The sequence below is a fragment of the Oryzias latipes genome, chromosome 9, assembly GCF_053564925.1.
Source record: "Oryzias latipes strain Hd-rR chromosome 9, Olatipes_Hd-rR_3.1".
Lineage (NCBI taxonomy): Eukaryota > Metazoa > Chordata > Actinopteri > Beloniformes > Adrianichthyidae > Oryzias > Oryzias latipes.
This window is the reverse complement of record NC_136245.1, coordinates 2,055,680-2,076,390: the sequence shown is the minus strand read 5'-3', so window position 1 is coordinate 2,076,390 and position 20,711 is coordinate 2,055,680. Positions and strand designations below refer to the sequence as shown.

General features: G+C 44.7%; 3 protein-coding genes across 6 annotated transcripts; 1 reads left to right on the top strand and 2 right to left on the bottom strand.

Moving 5' to 3' along the window:
* Window positions 1–244: 244 nt before the first annotated feature.
* On the bottom strand, window positions 245–3,281 carry kazald3 (Kazal-type serine peptidase inhibitor domain 3). Its single transcript, XM_004072979.5, has 4 exons — window positions 2,512–3,281; window positions 995–1,155; window positions 764–911; window positions 245–673 (listed from the first exon to the last, which is right to left on the bottom strand). The coding sequence occupies exons 1-4, from the start codon at window positions 3,041–3,043 to the stop codon at window positions 588–590; spliced, it is 927 nt and encodes a 308-aa protein (XP_004073027.1). The 5' UTR covers window positions 3,044–3,281; the 3' UTR covers window positions 245–587.
* Window positions 3,282–7,617: 4,336 nt separating this feature from the next.
* Window positions 7,618–15,818, bottom strand: gpsm1a (G protein signaling modulator 1a). 4 transcript variants are annotated; one of them, XM_078952411.1, is made up of 5 exons: window positions 15,490–15,818; window positions 15,322–15,390; window positions 12,909–13,258; window positions 11,108–11,293; window positions 7,618–10,665 (listed from the first exon to the last, which is right to left on the bottom strand). In XM_078952411.1, exons 1-5 carry the CDS (start codon window positions 15,668–15,670, stop codon window positions 10,618–10,620), a joined length of 834 nt encoding a protein of 277 aa, XP_078808537.1. In that variant the 5' UTR covers window positions 15,671–15,818; the 3' UTR covers window positions 7,618–10,617. The 4 variants fall into 4 exon arrangements, with proteins under 4 accessions (XP_078808537.1, XP_078808536.1, XP_078808538.1 ...); XM_078952410.1 differs by having other exon boundaries at window positions 7,618–10,566; XM_078952412.1 differs by having other exon boundaries at window positions 15,509–15,807.
* Window positions 15,819–19,885: 4,067 nt separating this feature from the next.
* cmlc1 (cardiac myosin light chain-1) lies at window positions 19,886–20,589 on the top strand. Its single transcript, XM_004072834.5, has one exon. The coding sequence runs from the start codon at window positions 19,925–19,927 to the stop codon at window positions 20,516–20,518; it is 594 nt and encodes a 197-aa protein (XP_004072882.1). The 5' UTR covers window positions 19,886–19,924; the 3' UTR covers window positions 20,519–20,589.
* The last annotated feature ends 122 nt before the right edge of the window (window positions 20,590–20,711 follow it).

Here is a 20,711-nt window from a genome sequence, read left to right as displayed (position 1 = left end):
AGCTAGGCTCAGATAAACAGAAAACTCTGTTGTTTTTTTCTGGTAAATTTGTCTTTTTTCATATGAAAATGTAATGAAAAGTCATAAATATGTAACTTTCTTCTCATAGTTTAACAGTTAGGACTTTTTTCTCGTAAGTTTAAAGTCGTGAGTAAAAAAAGTTTGTTTGTTTTTTGTAAACTGGTCCTAAAACTCCGTCGTAAAAACTGTGTTAGTCTTTTAAATGAAAAAATGCTACAAGAAGTTGTTTTTTGATGAGTCGTTTTGAGAAATAATATATTTTTTTAAATCCGGTACAGGATAACAAACCCTCTGGCTTTACGGTGGTAACTTCACGGATGACCTCAACTTTAGAGGAAACCGCCGCTGTGATGCGGTCGACCAGAGGAACCCGCCATGTTCATCATGTCACAGAAAAGAGGCGCCTAAAGGAACCGGCCCACTTCCAGAACAACCCAAGCTCTGTCAGTCAGCACAGCAGAACTCCTGCCAGGTTCTTTCGATCCAGAAAGCCGATGTCGGCTCTCTGTTTTTCAAAATAAAAGTCTTTGTGAGACCGCCACAGGGACACAGGAAGTGAGATGGTGTCAGTAGGAGTCCTGATCGTAGTCTGTGTGGCCCATGAGCTGCATCATCTCAGCGACGCTGCTGGCCAGGTGGGAGGAGAGCTCCTCTGAAGGACAGACAGACAGAGGGAGGGAGGGACAGGTGAAACCCACCGGGAACTCCGCCCACTGACAGGTGCACAGGTGTGAGGTCTCACCTGCTTCCAGAACCCTGAGTACGGCCGACGCAGACACAGATCCAAGGTCATTGCGAGCTATGCAGTGATAGGTTCCTGAGTCACTTTGCTCCGCCCTCTCAATCTGCAGCCAACTGGAAAGCTCGAATTTCAGAGGACCGCCCCTCGACTGGGAAAGGAGGAAATGAGAGCAGGATTGTTGTCATGGTGGGTGGGTTGGGTCAAAAGGCAGAGCTGCAGGTGTGACCGTACCTGGACAGAGATGTGAGGGTCATCTCCAGGCAGAACGACGTCCCGCCCGTCCTTCCTCCACTCAACCAGGGCCATCGGAAACGCAAAGACCTCACAGAAGAACAGCAGGCTGCCGCCCGACCCGTTCAGCTGGCTCTGAGGCGGGACCTTGATGACGGGGACTGACACGGACAGGTGAGGGGTGGACAGGTGAGGCCGGCGAAGCATTACCAACGTAAACCAGAGTAAAGGTAAAGCCCTACCAGCAGATATTATCTGACAGTTCACATGAATAACCGCTACTGAAGCATGTCTGTAGCATAATTACAAATAAAAGTCAATACCAGAGATGCTTTTTCATTTTCATAATTCAAAGCTGCTGCTTCCATAGACCAGAAGGATCAGTGTTTCCTTCTTTAGAGCTCCAAACTCTCCAAAGAGGTCCTTTATGTCTGAATCAGAAAGGTCAGAGGTGAGCGGGAACGAGAGGAGGACCAAAGAGGATGTTCATGGGTGGAGAGAAGGAGGACATGAGGGTGGATGGTGTGAGTGAGGAGGAGGAGGAAGGAGGAAGATGATTGGCTGGTTGGAAGACAAAGAAGATTTAGTCAAACCATTTTCCAACTCAGCATTCAATAAGATTTATATTCTTTTGAGTCGTATAATGAAACATTTCATTCATCACAGGCAGCGCCTTATTTTGATTTGATTTCCTTTAAGGACTTCTTCACTTCACTTGACTTTTATTCCCTCGTTTTAGACATGAACTGATGGAATATCTGTTGGGTCCAGCTTCCCGGGTTGGACCCTCGTTGCTTTTAAAGACAGCTTCAGCTGCTAACTTGTCTTTTTTTTCATATTGATTGGTGCTCTTTGATCTTTAGGACCCTCCACAATAAAAACTAATCTAGTATTTCTGGTTGAAACATTTCCCAGAATTCTGAGGACAGCATTTTCAAAGTTTAAGGGTTGAAGCTATAAAGTTTTCAACCAATCGTTGTTTTCCGCTTAACTCCTCCTACACTTTTTCATCTATTTCAACTATTCAAATGTTCAGCTATGACTTTTAATAATGATGATAATGATAATAACAATAAATCTTATTTAAAATATGCTTTACATTTTGGGTAAAATCTCAAATCGATTCAAATCCATGAACTTTTCAGAATATTCCAGGATTTTTGCCTCCTTTGAAATGAATGGGGAATCCTGGTGCAAAAGGTCGCCGGTTCGATACCCGTCTCTGGCATTTTTCACAAAGTCTTTTTTGTTATTGTGCCATTTTCCCTTTATTTATGGTCATCTTTGATCATTTCTTTGTTTAATTTTTCTTTATTTTTTTGCCAATTCTTCCCCTTTAAGTTTCATTTTCATTCATCAGGCCTGCAGTTTCTTCTGGAATGCAGATCCTTCTATCGTTTATGTTTATAAAAATGTTCTTTGTCGAAATGATTCTATTGAATAAGAAATAAACCTGGAGCTCCTCTGCAGCTCAGCTACGGCGCGCGCGCGCGCCAATTTAATCCAGGTGTGCTCACCGGTCCTGCAAGGTCCGCGCGCGCTCAGCTGCAGGTTCGGTCCGGAGAAGTTGGCCTGCCTGAACTGACACATGTTCGTGTAGGTGGTTCCGTCGGAGCCGCAAACGGGCTCCTGCTCCTCACACACGCACACCTCCTCCTCTTCTCCCGATGCGGGGTTCGGGTCCCCCTGACACCGCAGTCCAGACCCGCACAGACCGTAGAAGAGGTTCCGATCTCCCGGATCGCAGGCCTGACCCTCGAGGTTCGCGCACTCCTGACAGCACCCGCAGCGGTCCGGTACCAGTCCAGCTCGGCAGCCGCGGGTCTCCGGGCACAGCTCCGGGTCACAGGGTCCACAACCCCCCGCCCCGCCGGTTCCGTTCCCGCCGCCCTCCAGGTCCTCATGAAACAGGTCATAGTCCAGGACCGGGTCTTCCAGGATGAATTGTTCGGGAGCATCTGTGAGGTTCTGGAAGCTCTGCACTGGGTTCGGGCGGGTAAAGACACAGTCCAGATTCAGACAGAGACAGAACAGAACCAGAACCTGCATTTTAACCCTGGATGGTGAACCGGAGCGACGATACTGGGTCGGATCGGGTCTCTGTCAAAGCGGGACAGAAACCATTCCGGTCCGTCCAGAACTTCTGGAAGAAGATGCAAAGTTCTGCGCGTGCACGCCAAGCAGTGCCCAGCTGAAACGCACGCGCTGGCCCGCGAGATCAAGTTAGCGTGAGTACAACTGAGCTTCCGCTACGCCCTTTCAAAATAAAAGTCACGGGCAGAAATTAATCAGCAGATGAAGAACACGAAAGGAAATAAATGCACATAGACTTTAAATGACAGACTTGTTTTGAATTTTTACGACTAGACCTCGAAACCATCAGTTCTAAGCTTAAAGCATGTTTGGGAAGCAATGCCCCCTGATCAATCATCAATATTTAGAGATCAATTTTACACACATGCAACATATTTTTGTGCCTTTTCTCATTTCACACATTAACATGCAAGAGCTTTAGAGCAAATAAATTTCTTCACATCCCATAATCTTTCTTTAAATGCATATATCACATGCATTTCAGACTTTTTAAGGGCAATATTCAAGATCAATTACTGTACATTTCATATATTTAGCAGATCTGTGCATACACTGACATCATGTTTAAAGTATGTCTTTGCTTCAGACATTCACAGCTGAATTCACTGGTCTACTATTCTAGTGTTTCAGCCCCACATCCCAGCCATGACATGGTGTTTGGATGAAATATGCATAAAGGTATTATCTGTTTTCAGTTCAAAGTCATGGTTACTAAAGTTACGATTTTGTCTTGAATGTTGTTTTAAGATCCACTGTGATGTGGGTTCATGAGCTCGACCAACCAGAACCCAGACACAGGTTTGCTGCTGAGATTCTGCGGGTGGCCGTATATTAATGAGATTACACACACAGGTTGTTTTTGTTTCTCTTTTCAGTGTTTTCTCTAAAGCAAACCGAGTAACCAATTTGCTCAGATATCTTCAGATACAAAATTTTGATTATTTTCTTCACAAAATCCGTTTGTGTAATAGTAAAATGAACTAAATTCAAAGTAATTGATTGGGTTGTCAGTGGAACAGCCATCCTCCTGCTTTTATTTTGAATGTACAGATTTCCTGTGTGGTAGTTTTTCTTAACTGACAGGAGTTCTGACTCCAGCTCCTCTTCCTCTTCCCTCCCACTGCAGACCTGTCAGCTGTTAAAGCCATCATGAGCAGGAAGTTGATTTTTAAAGAGGCTCCCAGGGCCCTCCGGGGGGGTTTTCGGGTCTTACATTTAGCTTTAAAGAGGGCTCCCGAATTGTGAAGCAATCTTTTTTGTCTTCACTTGGTTTCATGCTTGCATGAAGAAACACTTCTGCCAAAGAAACCTCCTCTGATGCCTGATATGACGTCCCTTCCAGCAGTGGGTGGGTTAAACCAAAACTTCTGTTTATGGTGAAAGAGTTTGACACAAACAACACTGAAGTCCCTGACTTACTCTGGATATATTTTGTTTAGCAGGTTATAATCCTTTTACTTACAAAGTAATAAAAGCGTAAACTTTTGGCTTGGAAATACATCCGTTTCATGATGTCCTTTTGAGCGATTTCTGCTGTTTTTCTGGCTGCTATCTGCGTCCCAGAAACCCTAAAACATGAATCTTTGGAAAGCTCATTCCTCATTTTACTATTGGATACCATTGACTGTACAAGAGAACTGGACTGAGTTAGTATCTGCTGTAAATCAAAGTGTTATTCACATCCGGCACCGCGTTTTTGAATGACTTATCGCGTGAGTTGGTTTGTGTTCGCATTCGCATACTTACGATCTAATGGAAACAGTGTAATTGCGAAATTGTTTTTTTTTTTGTCAGCTATTTCTAGAATTTCAAAAACGTTTTGAAGATTTTGATGTGAGGATGAACCTCTGCCTGTATAAGAGAACTGGACTGAGTGACCCCACCCCCCTGGCATTCCAAACAGGAAGTATCCGCTGGCTCCAAGAAGCCCAAAACCCACAGACTTCTACAGAGAAATAAACAGCTGTTACTCCGTCTTTATATTGGTCAGAATAAACAGTCTGGATCTGATACCTTTTTTTTTAAACATCTTCTTGATAATCCTATTTTTTTCACGATATTTCTTCTGTCATAAACTGACCAACCAGACGCCTCAGTAAAAGTATGTTGTCTCATGCCCAACATTCAAAACGTTTGATTGACAGCTTCTCTGTAGCCTACTTGAAGCTCACTGCTGATTGGAGAGAGTGGTTGCCGTAGTAATGGTGACTCGGACCAATCCCTGGTTACTGACGTCATTTGGCTCCAACATGGCTGTAATGTCTGCTCTTGTCTTACAGACATAAAATAGAATGCGCGACACTCTGTAGGTTCAAACTGTTAGACTTTTGTTTCTCCGTTGCTCTTTCTAACATACATTCCAGTTCCAGTCCTTCATCAACTCTTCCTCGTGCCCTTTCCTCATCAATACCTTCATGCTCAACTAACCAGTGCCCTCTACTGGTCATTTCTAACATTACACTGGTGACATCCGTATCACGATTAAATGACTACTGAAATAACTTCACGCATGAGCGAGGTGCTGAACCCAGGAGAACCGTGTCTCCTGGGAGATTTGTATCTTCTGCAAAGCAGCCGCTTAGCTATCCGTACGAACGGTTTAGCAATCCGTGTGCTCGGTTTATCAGAGTTTAATTTTTTCATCACTGTCACCTGGGGGGCTCTGCATGAAACACATGTAATTGGGTGATTTTTTTTTCTTTGTTATTTTTTTAGGAGATGCATACGCAAATGTGTCTTTCCACGACCGTTCCACGTTTGTCTAACAGACTTTTCCCGCGTGAACCACCGATGTAGAGTTTTTAGATCACGTATACGGCGCACACATCACACATTCAAATTATGTAATTGACACACGAATCACTGATGACCTACATATAAACAGCAAAATAATCACGTACGGTTCACGTTCTATGTTGGTTTACGTGTTCTTTGCGTGGTTTATTCCTACTTCTTCTGTGGTTTTAGATTAGATTTGCTTTTTTGGTTCATTCCTGATACATCTGTGGAAATTTGACGTAAAGACCACAACTTTTCTCCCTTTTTCCACGTAGATTGGCGTATGACTGTCTTTCCTCCGTGCCGCCTGCTGCCTCTTCTTTCTACAAACTCCTAGAATAATGCAGTCATGCTTTGTGTCGTCCACCTGAACATGAAGTGTGTCCGTCTGAGATTTGAGGATCTGCTCCTCACAGACGTGGGGCAGGAGTCCAGCTTGAAAAAAACCTACTTTAGTTCTTTAGGGATCGGCAGCTTTTCACGTGACGTTTGTGGGCGACCGTAACATTCTGCTTTGACATGTTTCATGTGAAAGACAAGTATTTGACGCTTCCGCCTTTGTTTTAGCTGTGATCGATGATAACATCAGTTAACGAGCAATTCAGTCACTTCAGTGTGTGATAATCAGCTGTGTGATGTTTCTGTACCAGTGTGTCATGTCAGAAACGGTTCTTTTAGCAAACACAGTGTGAAAGAATCGAGGTCCTCTGCCTCATGCTGCTAAACACAGGAATCCCCTTTTTCTGTTTTCTGACTGTTACAACACGGGGCCTGTTGATTTGTGGGCAGTCCCAGAGATTTTTTCGGACAGTTTTTAACCACGCCGATAATTAAAGCCACCATAAATCAAGCAGAACCAAAGTGAGAGTCTTTGCAGGACGAACTCTTCATGTTTTCACCAGTTAGGGAAATGCTGTGAAAAGATCTGTTTACAATCCCAAAGCAAAGATTTATTCAGACCCTGGAGGTCTGAATAAATCTGGTTGAATAAAAGCTTGTTGTTTCTGCCGCGACTGACTTTGGCTTTGTTGTTTTTTAAATTTCTCTACAGTTCCTGGTCCTTCTTGTTGTTGAGGCCCGTCTGTGACCTCTCTGCTACCAGTCCTGTCCTAAGCTCTCCCTGGTTTGACTTTTCCTGTAAAGCTGTTTTGTTCTGCTGCTCACATCTTCAAAAGTGTCCGAAATCATCGCTGCACGGATGACAGCCTGTTCTGCAAACGTAATGGAGGGTTTGCAGCAGCAGATTGGAGTTTGTCTGCAGAGTTATGGTCTTTAGTTTGAAGGACTGTACTTTTGTCGAGTCGCTGTAACCACATGTTTGCCGTCAGCCGGGGTTCAGTCCAGCGCTTTAGCAGCTCTGCAGAGGTTTCCTCTGCCTTGTTTTCCCAACAGGTCTGGGCAGGATCCCTGTGAACCTGGTCTTTATGACCGCAGGCTGCTCGGAAAAGACATCACACTCAGAAACGCTAACATGTATTTGCTGGACGGAGCTAAATTTACATTTCTTTTTTTTTTCTATTCTCAGATGCAAAGCTGAAATATCACAGGTCTTCCGGTTTAACCCCTAGTGCTCTGGTGGGACCTTTCTGAGAATTCAATTTGCTCTAATAATTTACCTGTTAAACAGACATTTTGAGGCAATGCTTGATATCCATCTCATTATTACAACACCAGCTTCTTCTTTTTTTACAGATATGTTTTGGTGACGTTGCACAATAATTCCACAACCGTTCAAAAAACTCAATTCCGAGTGGTAAACATAGTATTTTTATGTTTACTGCAAAAAAGAAAAAAAGACAGTTTTTATGTTTTAAGTCGAAAGAGCAAACATGTAGAGACAAAATAAACAAGTAAGACGAGGTCAAAACATGTGACATTTGTCCTAAAAAGCAGGCAAAGTTCCAAGGCTTTATTTCAAGGGATTTCACAGTGATGTGTTTGCCTTAATTTAAAATTTTCAAATCTTAAAACTTTTTAAAATCTTCACGTTAAACTTGGATTGGCATTCCTGTGTCATTGTAAACGGCCAATGGGATTGGCAAACTCCCCAGTGACGTCAGAGGCTACTGAGGGTCAACTCTGTGGCAGAAACAGTCTGAGGGTGAATTCAGGACACATTTGGCTCACTTAAAAGTTCGTTAACCTCATTTACCCCAATAATCTGGAACAGGTTTTCAGTCTGAATACACCAAAGTGGTCCGGGACCAGGAACCACCCGTTTGTTGAGGTGATCTCGGTTTCAAACGGACTGAGCTCCAGTTCGCTCGGAGTGGACCAACTGATCCAAAACGGCCACCGTAGCCAGTGGTCACATGATGTAAACAGAGTAACGGAGCTACAACAAGGCACAGCAAGTTATTGAAGTGAAGCATTGGTGCAATTTCAATAAGGAAGATCTGCCTCATCTTCAGGTACTCTGAGCTGCTGATTCATCACTCACACGTCACTCATCAATTGGTCTTCACTCTCAGCCAATGGCTGAAGTGCTCACTTTCCTCACAGCCAATCACAATCAATTTTGCACTTTCAAAATCACTGAAGTTTGTTTTTCTGCAGTCCAGACATGTCGCCAGCCCACCTCCGCCCCGTTCTCCTCCTGGCTCTTTGATTCGGCGTGGCCTTCACCGCCATCAGTGTCTGGGGCCTCTTCATTTTGTCTGAGGTCTTCACAAGCATGCAAGAACCCAACCACCAAAGACTTCTGACTGTTTGTGCTTCACTATCAAATCTTTCAATCCCACTTTCAAGATCTCTCCAATTTGGAATGTGGTCGGATGAATGCAGACCTGACATGCATTACTTCTCACTGTTTTCCAATAATTTATACATCATAAACACTTATCAGCGTCCCTTCTTATCCGTCGTCTCCTCAGTAACCGCCTTGCAGCACGACTCCACCGTACCAAAACAGAAAGTGTTGAACTTGACGTTTGAACAGACGTTCAGAACCGGTCGGCAAAACATTTCCACAAATCAGAAATGGTGCTTTATTTATTATACTCTAAATCATAATTGAATCCAGGTTTGAGCAGTCCAGATCCTGCGGTTTTTGAACAGGACCCGGTCCTAGGTGGTCTTAGTGTGAAAAATGCGGTGTCATGTTCCTTTAGTGCCCTCGCCAATTGGAAGCTGTGAATAGGAAGCCAACTTCAGCGTTGTGATTTGTCCAGCCTATTCTAAGCTCTTTAGAATAAAAAAGCGGTTTTGGAACCTCAGAAGTGACTGATCAGCCAACTATAGCTGCTCCTCAAGAAGCTATCAAACCACAAGGCCACTACTGGAATCATTCATTCATTCATTCATTCATTCATTCATTCATTCATTCATTCATTCATTCATTCATTCATTCATTCATTCATTCATTCATTCATTCATTCATTCATTCATTCATTCATTCATTCATTCATTCATTCATTCATTCATTCTACTTCCATTTTGTCCCTTCCGGGGTCACTGGGCGGCTGGAGCCTATCCTGGCCACTCGTGGGCTAAGGCTGGGGACATCCTGGAGAGGTCGCCAGTCTGTCGCAGTACTGGAGTCGGTGTATTTGGAAGGTTTTTTGCTGTTTTGTGAGGAGATGATGCATCAGGTGAACTCGGTCTTTGCTCAAATGACCCATCTGTCCAGCCAACTCTCTGAAAGCCCCAGCTCTTTCAACATCACCTTTCCTGGGGGGCCTTTACACTCTGGAACCGTTCTGCAGTGATTCTGGTAGTCTCCTTTTCAGTCATGTATTTATGCAGCACCTATTCAATCAGATAAATCCAAAATAATCCACACCAAGACTGTAGAGGCAAATCATTTCTCCTCTTGCAGTCAAAAGGCTACTTTGAGTCAACCCTTAAGTCATTGTTAGAACCCCCCCCCCCCCCCCCCCCTGACCATGCACGTCCTGCAACTGTTTGTCTCTTGGATCCAGATTGAAGCAATGCTGAGCCTTCAGATGAGTCTTGCATCCTGACTGCTGACAAAGCTGCTCTCACAGGGACGATTCTGGGAGGTTTGAGTGAGCCCTTCTAGCTTCCACACTGCAAAAACCAAATCTCAGGCTTTATTCAGACTGGACACATTTGGTCCGCTTTAAGTGATAATCCTAATTCTGACAGTCTGGAATTAGGTGTTTGCAGGTTTTCCATCGTGTTGGGATGCAAAAAAACCCGTTTGTGAATCCAGACTTCAGATTTCAGAGAGTTTTTTGTGTCTGCAACACACGTCTTTCTTTAATCTCTACGAAAAGAAAAGCATTGTGTTGTTCTCCTAAATAAAATTTGAATGTGCCGGTGCCTCCAGCTGTTCATAAACTGTAACTGAATGTACAGACCGAGCAAAAACGTCAGTCTCAACACAAACACGTGTGTGAGAAGTGGTTTCTTTTTTCAAACGAAGCTGTTAGCTCTATGACCTATGATCACATGTGTCTGTGACAGACACATGTGATCCAAGTCTGTATGATAATGTCCAGAATCCAGGAGGACGGAGGCACAAAAACAGGAAGTTAAGTGTGGGTTAGGCTGCACGAACATCAGGGTTACCGCCTCTGTTGGACTCTGTTGTCTTTGCGTCAAAAACCATCATCCCATCTGTAGAAGAGTCGCCGGTTTTAAGTGGAGGGGGGGGCGGCCGGCTCCTCCTCCTGTTCGTCCACATGTCTCCAAACCATGGATGCTCTCTGCTCGTCTATCCTTTTGGACTGAACTCTCTGGAGAAGACAGAAGAAGTCCTCCTGAGCCTTGGGAACTGGAACCATCATTTAATCCAGGTCTGGAAGGGAGCACCTCTGATCCTCCATCCTATCAGACTGCAGACAGGCGGGGACACGTAGAACAGACTCAACAAGATCAGGAAACATTTTCCACCATCGTCTAAATCATCTTTGTGTTTATTCTCTGAAAGATCTACGTCGACAGCACATGTGGTCACGTTGGAACTTCAGCAAACCAGCCTTCTAGGTTCATTCTTTTAAATCAAAGCAGAAAAGATGTTTGTTATATAAATGAGGCAGGTTAGTTTGCCTTTCATATGAGAAAAAGAGTAAAAGTTTAGAGTTCAAAAGCGGACTGGAAAGAACATTTCTGCAGTTTCACTCTGTTTTAAAAACTGGTAAAACCCCTTTAGCAAGGCAGTGTGCTAAATGTGACTAATTCTAAGTATTTGTCGGTCATCTTTAGTCCAGCCTGCATCTGAGTGTCAATCAGTGAGTGTCCAGACTTGCTGGTGACCCAGTGACTGTGTGCTGGTACCTGGTAGTGTATGAGCATGCAGTAAAAGTCCAGAGCCTGATCGCTGCTGCAGGCCCCACACAGGGAAGCAGCATCCCGGTCAGGCAGAAGGCTGAGGCTGGCTCTCTGGTCGTCCAGTCTTTGGCTCTGGGACTCCAGGATCAGGTCCAACAGGGCCTCTGCCTCCCCCTGTTGGTTGCTTCTCAGCTAGAGCGACAACAGACGGAGCATTTATCCGTTAATCTCCCTTCAGGGAAAATTAGATTCTTTTGAAGACTCAGACTTGGCGGTAAAGCAGAACTATGCAGCAGAACGACTGTGTTTTGTCTGCTTGTCTCTGTAGAACCCACGGGAACACACACACTGACTGGAAATCAGCCTCCTGTAGCCCCTTGTGCTATGCTACGGGGGTCAAGATGACCATTGACGTGTTCTCCCTACCATGACAAAGGTGGATAAAGGTGGAAAGATTTCATGTAATCCATGGACACCAGTGAAGATCACAAATCATTGAAGAAAAAAGGTTCAGAGCTCTGTCTAGTGCAGGGGTGTCAAACATACGGCCCGCGGGCCGAATCCGGCCCGCCAGAGGGTTCAATACGGCCCAGTTATGAAGAGTAAAAATTATAAGAATGTTTAAAAAAACAAGCATGTTTCTGGTCCATTCCCATGGCGAGTTATGATTTTTTAAAGAAATTACCGAAATGCGCAATTCCGCCACTAGGGGGAGCAAAGGCTGAGCAAAACAGGTGAAACAGCATATCTTTGCACCTGCCAAAAGTGAAACCTAACGGCTCTGTGTCTGAATCAGATGTAGTTTGGTTCCCCGCAAGCCCCAATGCTGTTACATTGTCATCAGAATGATTCATCAATGATGAAGTGAAGTGCTGAGTTTTCCAGGAAAAATGTACAGAGATTTATTTGTTTACGGAGTTGAATGCAAAACCTGCGTGCTTGTTATGTCATCAACAGATGGCAGTGCTCAAAGAATTTAGCACCACTTTGAGACAATGAGGAAAGTTTCACCATTTGCAGTTAAGAAAAGAGAGGATTTACCAACTAAAAGCTGGACTGAAGAACAACCGTCTGGATTTACTGCAGCGTGACGTCAGTGATGGAGCAGTAACAGACACCTTACTGCAGACGAGTTGGAGCAAACATCCAAACCATTTTCAGATGCTGAACCTATTGAAAAATGCTGAAGGCTGCAGAGGTCTTGTTCCCCAGAAAGCAGTCTGTCAAGGATTATGATCACAGATCCAACATCTCTGAGGAGACTTGGGCGCCATATTAAGGAATCCAGGCATTTATTGTATTTTCAGTCACTATTAATGAAAGCACAGATACAGATATTGCACAATGGTGCATATTTCTTAGAGGTGCTGAAGAAACCGTCACAGCAGAGTTTCCTTGGGATCAGACGCCCCCGAACCAAAATTAGTTTGACACCCCTGGTCTAGTGGGTCTAGATGACCCAACTCCTAATGTTAAAGTACCTAGGACAGCACAAAGGTTAATCATTCAGAAAAGCAAAAATGAAGAGCCAAAGGAAAAGCTGGAGCCTCCTCTTCTTTACTTTTGATTGATGGAAACAGAGCGAGCCGAGGTTTTTCAGCAGCGATGTTAGAACTGCACTTTCCTCAGACATGTCCCACCAATACTACAGCTTAGTATTAAGAGGTTTCCTCCTTCACTGTCAGTGTGAACGTGTTTCTGTCTCTTTGAAAGGATCCTGACTCAATAGATGTCGAGTTAAACCGTGCTGAACTTGTGTTTCTTTTTCCAGCTCACATTGTAAATCTGTGCATGAACCTTTCTTTACCTTTCTCTTGACTGGGGTGGATTTGTTTCTGGAGTTTGGTGCCGAGCCAAGGCTCTGACCCCGGGGTCTGCTGGAGCCCGACCGGCCCTCAGAACCAGACGTTGCTGCAGGAGGCACGAGCCCTGCCAAAGCTCTGAGGGGGGAGGCGGAGGGTTTGCTGGGGTCTCCCAGTCCTGGGCTGCTGCTGTAGTGAGCTTTTGGAGAGCATTTGAGCCCCGCTCCTCCAGTTCTCCGACTCTTGTGCGCAGTTGGAGCGGTGGAGGACAAGCTTGAATGCTCTTTTTCAGCCATGATGGTTCTGGTGCTGTTTGTGCTGTGCAGTGTGGACCTATCGGGTGAATCAGAAACACCTGGACAGGTGACAGACAGTAGAATGTGAGACACTGACACAATCATTCATCCTTCTTCATATCATCTTCTGGAGTTGCCGTCTTTCTGTCCTGAATGGAGAACGTAAAGGAGTTGCCATGGCAACTTGACCCGCTTTGCAGCTTTTTCAGGTGACCAACGCCCTTTTTTCTCAATGACCTGCTCCACTAGAAGGAACTGATCTGAATCCACAAGAGTGAAGGTTGGTTTGGTGAGTTTGAGGAGCAAAGCTCTGACTTCTGTGGGGAACTGGAGCCGAGTCCGTTTGTCATGTGACCTGTGGGCGGGGTTTCTCATCTGTGGCCTTCAGATGCCACTAGCCTGCGTGTGACTCCGCTTTAACAAACCTGGTTTAGCTGTGCAGACGCCTCACATCCACAGTCAGGAGAGGCAGCAGTGTTTGAGTCCAGGAAATGTGCTGGCTGGACGCTCTGGTCAGTAGGCCATGTTACACCTCACACTAGGTACATTTTGCACATTTCCTCGTATGAAATTTTAAGTATTTTGTGATAAATGCGTGATATATGTAATTCACAAGTATTTCTTGCATTTGTCACTTGTAGATCACGTATACGGCGCACGCATCACATTCAAACTATGTAACTGATGCACGAATCACCAATGAATTGCAGATAAACATCACAATAATCACACGGTTCATGTTCTACGTTGGTTTACGTGTTCTTCGTGTGGTTTATTCGTACTTCTTCTGTCGTTTAAACGTGGTTCATTTCTGATCCATCTGTGAAAATTTCACCTAAAACCCAAAACCTTTCACACTTTTCCACTTTTTTTTTACATCTGACCAATTTTCATCCGTATAATATGCACAAAATGTACGTAGTGGCTGTGGTGCAGAGTCTGTCCTGATTCACTGATATCTAAAAATGTTACATTTTAATCCAGTAATGTCTGTTTCTAAAACTCTTCTCTGCTCCTCTGTGGTTAAATTAGATGCTTAACCCTTGTGCTATCCTAACGTTGGGAGTTGGGTCATCTAGACCCACTAGACAGTGCTCTGAACCTTTTTTCTTCGATGATTTGTGATCTTCACTGGTGTCCATGGATTACATGAAATCTTTTCACCTTTATCCACCTTTGTCATGGTAGGGGGAACACGTCAATGGAAGGGGGGGGTCATCTGGACCCCATAGGATAGCACAAGGGTTAATGGTTATTGCTAGGGTAAAAAACGCTTCTATTAAAGTTATTCTTAAGCCAAAGTCATCTTTATATGTCAAATAAACTGCATACACGATATACAGCACAGATGGAATATCTTTCCTCTCAACCAAAAGTGCAAGCAGCCTATAAAAATAACTATAACTATAACAATAACAGCAATCTAAAGAGGTCAGTTTAAAAGGTGACAACAGGGCTAAGAAACAGGAAGTAGACGAGTGGGTGGTGGCAGTCTGTGGTTAAAATGATGTCCTGGTGCAGGTGGAAACGTTTTTTTTAAGTTACAAGACTCAATATTAATTAATGAAATTATGAAATAGAATATGAATTTGGGTTTGATCATTATTTCTTTAGCTTAGGGGCAGAAAAGCTCATACAATAGAAGAAATAAACATGTGATTCTTTGCTGATTTTGTAGATTTGCCCACTAAAAAAGAAAGTCTGTCATCCCAATGGTTCATTTGAAGAGTTAGATAGACTCCAAACTCTCAGATGTGTAAAGACTAAAGAAGTAGACTACAAAACTGTCAACAAGAAGCTGGGGGTTACCATGACAACAGTTGGTGCAACATGACCATCAATTCAGCTGTCTTTGGCTTGGATCTGAATTCAGAAATCGGTCACACGTTTGGTGCTGCCTGGCACAAAGGCGCTGGACTGCATAAGTGATGTTTTCTAGACCTGAGCAGAGGTCAGAGAAACATCTAAATCCAAAAAATGCAAGAGATCTGAAGCTTCAGCAACAGTTTGCACTGCTGGAGACCAGCCTGAGGATTAGCCAACAAACAGCAGAAGTAGGTCAACTGCAACACTGCAGCCCGGAGCATCTAATCACATTTACAACACAAAGACCCCCACTCACTCGCTGATGAATGTGTCCCCGAGTTTATCCGCCTCAGAGCTCCATTCAGGGTGATGCGCCCCCTGGTGGCTGCAAAAGGAAAGAGAACACATCAAGAAGAAAGCAGCAAAGTAGAATTTTTATAACGGCTGTTCCCAAAGTGATCATGAGATGAAGATTGTCACTCACAAATTGCTTCTCTTCTTACAGTTTGGACCTCAGGTCTGAGGTGAGGGAGGAAGAATCCGGCGTCCACTTCAACACTTCTGCCACGGAGAGACAGCAACGCACAAAGTCCAAGTGTCCAAAGTTTTTCCAACCAAACTTTCTTCAAAGTTTTCCCCTCGACTTCTGTCCACATCCCATGCATGGATTCTTCCTCCTCCTCCTCTTCCTCCTGTATTTTGTCCCTTTTGCAGTTGCTTGTCGTCTCCCGGTCTTATCAGATGAGCTTGTCAAAGCGCACACACCGTTAACAAGAGAGAACACCCCCACCCAACTCACAGTCCGGGCTTACATCACAGTAACCATGGAAACCAAAGGGAAGGCCTTAAAATCCCGCTCTCCTCCACTGTGTCCAAAACACACATGCACTCCCATGCGCACGTGCACACACACAGACAGGCCTTCAAACGCATACACAAACACACACACATACCAACACACACTCCTTCATTACTTTGAGGGCCCCACTGGGAGATCTTTGTGTGAACCCCAACTTCTGCCGTGGCAGGAGGGCTGCAGTAAACAATTGTGACAGCAGGTGATAGCAGAGAGTCACTGTGAAAAAACTGAAAGACATGCGTTCCTGCAGTCAGGACCATCTGATGTAGGTACCAAAACTGTTTGGCCTGGAATAAGCGTTCGGGGTCTGACACTAATGATGACGTCACACTACGATAACCACAGTTGGACAAACTAGCCTCGAGATATTTTTATTTCACGTTTCCTTTTGTAACCCAAAGTTCTTTTCCCTCGTACTTGTCTCTGACATTATTCTTTGTAATGTTTATTGAAAGATTTTGCCAGAACCCACTTTGTAAAAAGGTCTGTGGCTGTTGGAATGAACCTGCTGCTCCACGCCAGAGTACCGTGTCTCTGAGCACAGCAGCCGGACTCGTGGCTTTGTGTTCGCGGGCCGGGGGGGTTGCTTTGTTAGCGTGTGCGGTCTGGAGAAGGGTTCGGACCGTTCAGGAGAGCCGTGTCTCCTGGTAGAACTGTATCTCCAAGCAGAGGTGCGGCTTTGGGACAAGCGGAGGCGGCTTTTAAATGAGCTGTCCTGAGAAACTGTGCGAACAATCATGTGAACTTGTGTTAGCAGTCGGGTCCGGACAAAGTAAAGGCTGATGTTATTCCCGTTTAAGTCCCTCCACGTCTAAATGTAGTTAGCACCTATTAACCTAATCCTAACCCTTCTTCTGGGTCCATTCTGCCAATTATAAAGCACTGGCCGCACAGATTTAAAAAACTATAAGCAAACATGCACTTAATAATAATCATAACAACAATAACAGCCCGTTTGAAGATCATCTCGCTCTATGTTGGACCTTTGTTTGTTTACCACGTAACTTATAATTTCTTCTACTACTCCTGTACCGTATGTTGTTAGGACTAATCATATTGTACACGTCATTGGACCAGCAAACAGCCAATCAAATAGTGTGCTGTCATTAGTCGCAGGCCCCACCGAACACTTATTGCAGGCCGAACAGTTTTGGTACCTACACCGAGAACTTGGAAGCAGAAAATGTCCTGGTTTTTTTGTGCTCTGATATTTCTAGCTGCCTAGTCATTTCAAACAAACTCACAATTTCACCAAAACGTGTTGATGTGAATGTTTCAATTTTTCAGAGACGCACACCTTTGTGTGTCCAAGGAACCCCTTTGTTGGCAAAAAGGCTGTTCTGCTCTGCAGAAGTGACTCCCTCCTTTGAAAGTCACACATCATGACCCAAAAAGATCATTTTGAGATGGTTCATCTTCAAATAACTTAAAGAACAGGTTTAGTTACAGAATCCGGCTGGTTTTGTACCTTTGTAACCGTGATTCTCTGGGACAGTGCAGTTTACAATAAAAACACTTTTTTCTTGTATGCATGTTGTTAGGAGAAAAAACTGTCACTTTTTTTATGATCAATTTTTTGACTTTGTTTAATTTCAAACATATTTAAAAATAATAAACCTCTCCATGGTGAGAAGAGCATCATGGGTAATCTCTCTCCTTATTGGAGCTGGAATGTTGATGGGGTTGTGTTCAGACGTGACTGCTGGGGCCAACGGGGTGGGGGTGGAGGGTTAGAGATAAACACACTGAAATAAACTAAAGAGCCTCCAATCAAAGATGGACCGGGCCTTAAGTCCGGCTCCAATAGAGATGGTTCTGCTGCCTGCACATCTCCAGCAAGCAAATATAACTTAATGAGCTAAATAAATAATTAAAACTTGGTTTGGAAGTGATAAAAACACATTTCTAGCTGCAAACACGCAGAGTCAAAAACTCTTCAGGTGGATTTCAAAGCCTGATCTGAGTCAGCAAAGCATCGAGAGTCTGGAAGCCATCACTGGGAACTCTCATAAGCTCTCCGAGGGGCCCAAACATGAAGGACTCGGAATTAAAGTCCTGAAATTGAAGCTGAGTTCTATGTTGAAATGGGAGCCAGTGGAGTCATTTTGCTGGTGTGAGTAAAAAGACGTGCAGAACGTTCAGAACAGCCAACACTGTTTCCATAATCCAGGCATGATTTTGTCAATTTCCATGCGGGAACCTCCCAAATGGATAAATAAAGTTGTCTATCTATGAAGAGATGAACGGCTGAATAATCAGTCCACGTTTAACCAGACACAGCTGTTCCTGCTTCAGGGCCGTGCCACACAGCCACTTTGTACATTTTGTGCATTTTCCACATTTATCTTTATATGTGGACAATTTTATTTATGTTTCATTTGGTCTTCCGTGATTCATGCGTGATCTACGTCATTCATAAGTGTTTTTTTGTGTTCGTCATTCGTCGATGTGTGCAGATGTCCGTCGAGGGTTTCAGCTGATTGGTTTTGACATGAATTCGGTTTCGAGCTATTCCACATTTTTGGTCGGTTGAGAATATTGCAGTTTGTTATACATTTGTTTCCGTGTTCTTTGCGTGGTTTATTCCTACTTCTTTTGTGGTTTTAACGTGGTTTATTCCTGAAACATCTGTGAAAATTTCACTCAAAGACCACAACTTTTCTCACCATTTCCACATAGATTCACGTATGACCAATTTTCATAAGAGCAATATGTGAAGAATATACGTAGAATATCTCCAGAACTTACATTTTTTATTATTTTCACAGAGAAAATAATATAAAAGGACCTGTAATTGTCTGTTTACTTTCCCCTGTCGGGTTTAGGCAGGACAGTAAGTTTTCAAAGTGGGTCACAGAGACACAGAAACCTCGCCTGTGCCGCTCATTCAGATGCAACTCCTGCAGCAGGAGTGTACCTGTTCAATCTCTGAAGGATGACATGAACCCAAACCTGGAGGCCTGATCATTACCAATGTTTTTGTAGAGCTCTTTCAAACAAATGAACCTGATGGCATTCAAATGAGACACATAGACACCGTTTCCGTGTAGCGATCAGGCTAAAAACATTTGGTGGGAGCTCATCACACATGCAGCTGGGACATCAAGCTATGAACACATGGCTTGTTCGTGAGCGGTCCGTGACCTAGAGCGGTCCGTGACCTAGATGCTTCCTGTGGGTCACCTGTGTGGCCCGATGAGGTTTGCCCATTTTCCACCTGCAGGCAGTCCACATCCACCCAAAGGGGCAGCTGGGACTGAGGTGTAAGACAACATGGTCTCATTGAAACTACTTAGGTTACAGAATCATTTCTTGATTTGAACTGTTGCTTTATGAATGAACTGAACGTTGCTCATTACGTTGAAGTTGTGGCATCTGGACTTAAGAGGTTTAGCCACTCATCCAGGTAGCTTCACCAGACGTGACGTACAATCAGAGCTAGAAGAGAGTTCATGACAGTTTAGAGAGACAAGGAGGAGTTTATCCTGACTGAAAAAAAACTTGGCTTCACGGTGCAGTTTCAGGGATTATCCATTGCTTTGGTGTCGCTGTGTAGTTTTTGCTCGATTGTAACCCTTGTGCTATCCTAGGCACTTTAACGTTGGGAGTTGGGTCATCTAGACCCACTAGACAGTGCTCTGAACCTTTTTTCTTCAATGATTTGTGATCTTCACTGGTGTCCATGGATTACATGAAATCTTTCCACCTTTATCCACCTTTGTCATGGTAGGAAGAACACATCAATGGAAGGGGGGGGGGGTCATCTAAGATAGCATAAGGGCTAAGCAAGGCTGTGGGGGGAGGGGGGCATTCTTTGTCGTTTGGACTGATTGTGGAGTCAGGCTTTTGAAGGGCTGTTGGGGTGGCTGAGCCAGACACATCCACTCCTGTTCAGGCTTGTTCTTATCTTCTGAGTGCTTCTATTCCAGGCTTCTTCCATCTTTGGTCACACGTTGCTCCCCTCTGTGACTTCATCGATCCCCCCCTTGCTCCCCCCACCTCCAATAAAAGCTGGACAGCAACGGACCAAGCAGAAAGATCCCTCCATCCTTGACGCAGCATGGCTCCAAAGAAAGTGGAGCCCAAGAAGACGGAGGTGAAGAAAGTGGAGGCGAAGAAAGAAGAGCCTCCACCTCCCCCCAAGCCTGCAGAGCCGGAGCCCAAGCCACCGGAGGTGGACCTGAAGAGCATCGTGGTGGAGTTCACTCCCGACCAGGTGGAGGAGTTCAAAGATGCCTTTTCCCTCTTTGATCAGACTCCCACGGGGGAGATGAAGATCACCTACGCTCAGTGTGGCGATGTCATGCGCGCTCTGGGACACAATCCCACCAACGATGAGGTGCTGAAGCTGCTGGGCAGACCGAAGGCCGAGGAGCTGAACGTCAAGCTGCTGGACTTTGATAACTTCCTGCCCATGCTGCAGCATGTGGCACGCTCCAAGGAGCAGGGCACCTTTGAGGACTTTGTGGAGGGCCTCAGGGTTTTTGACAAGGAGGGCAATGGCACGGTGATGGGGGCGGAGCTACGCCACGTCCTCGCTACTCTTGGAGAGAAGATGACGGAGGATGAGGTGGACCGTTTGATGGCTGGACAGGAGGACGCAAACGGACACATCAACTACACCGAGTTTGTCAAACACATTCTGGCCGGGTAGAGCATGGAGCCCCGCCCCCCCGTGACGCTCGCAGATGTTGTCTCTCCATCAAATAAAGCAACTTGAGTGATTTTTGAGTCTGACTTTGAATGATGGTTTGGTAAATAACAAGGGTCTGCTCTGCATGTGGCTGCAGGTTTTAGGACTTGAAACAGACAAACGGGGAGTTGCAGGCATTCCAAACAAACTCCTA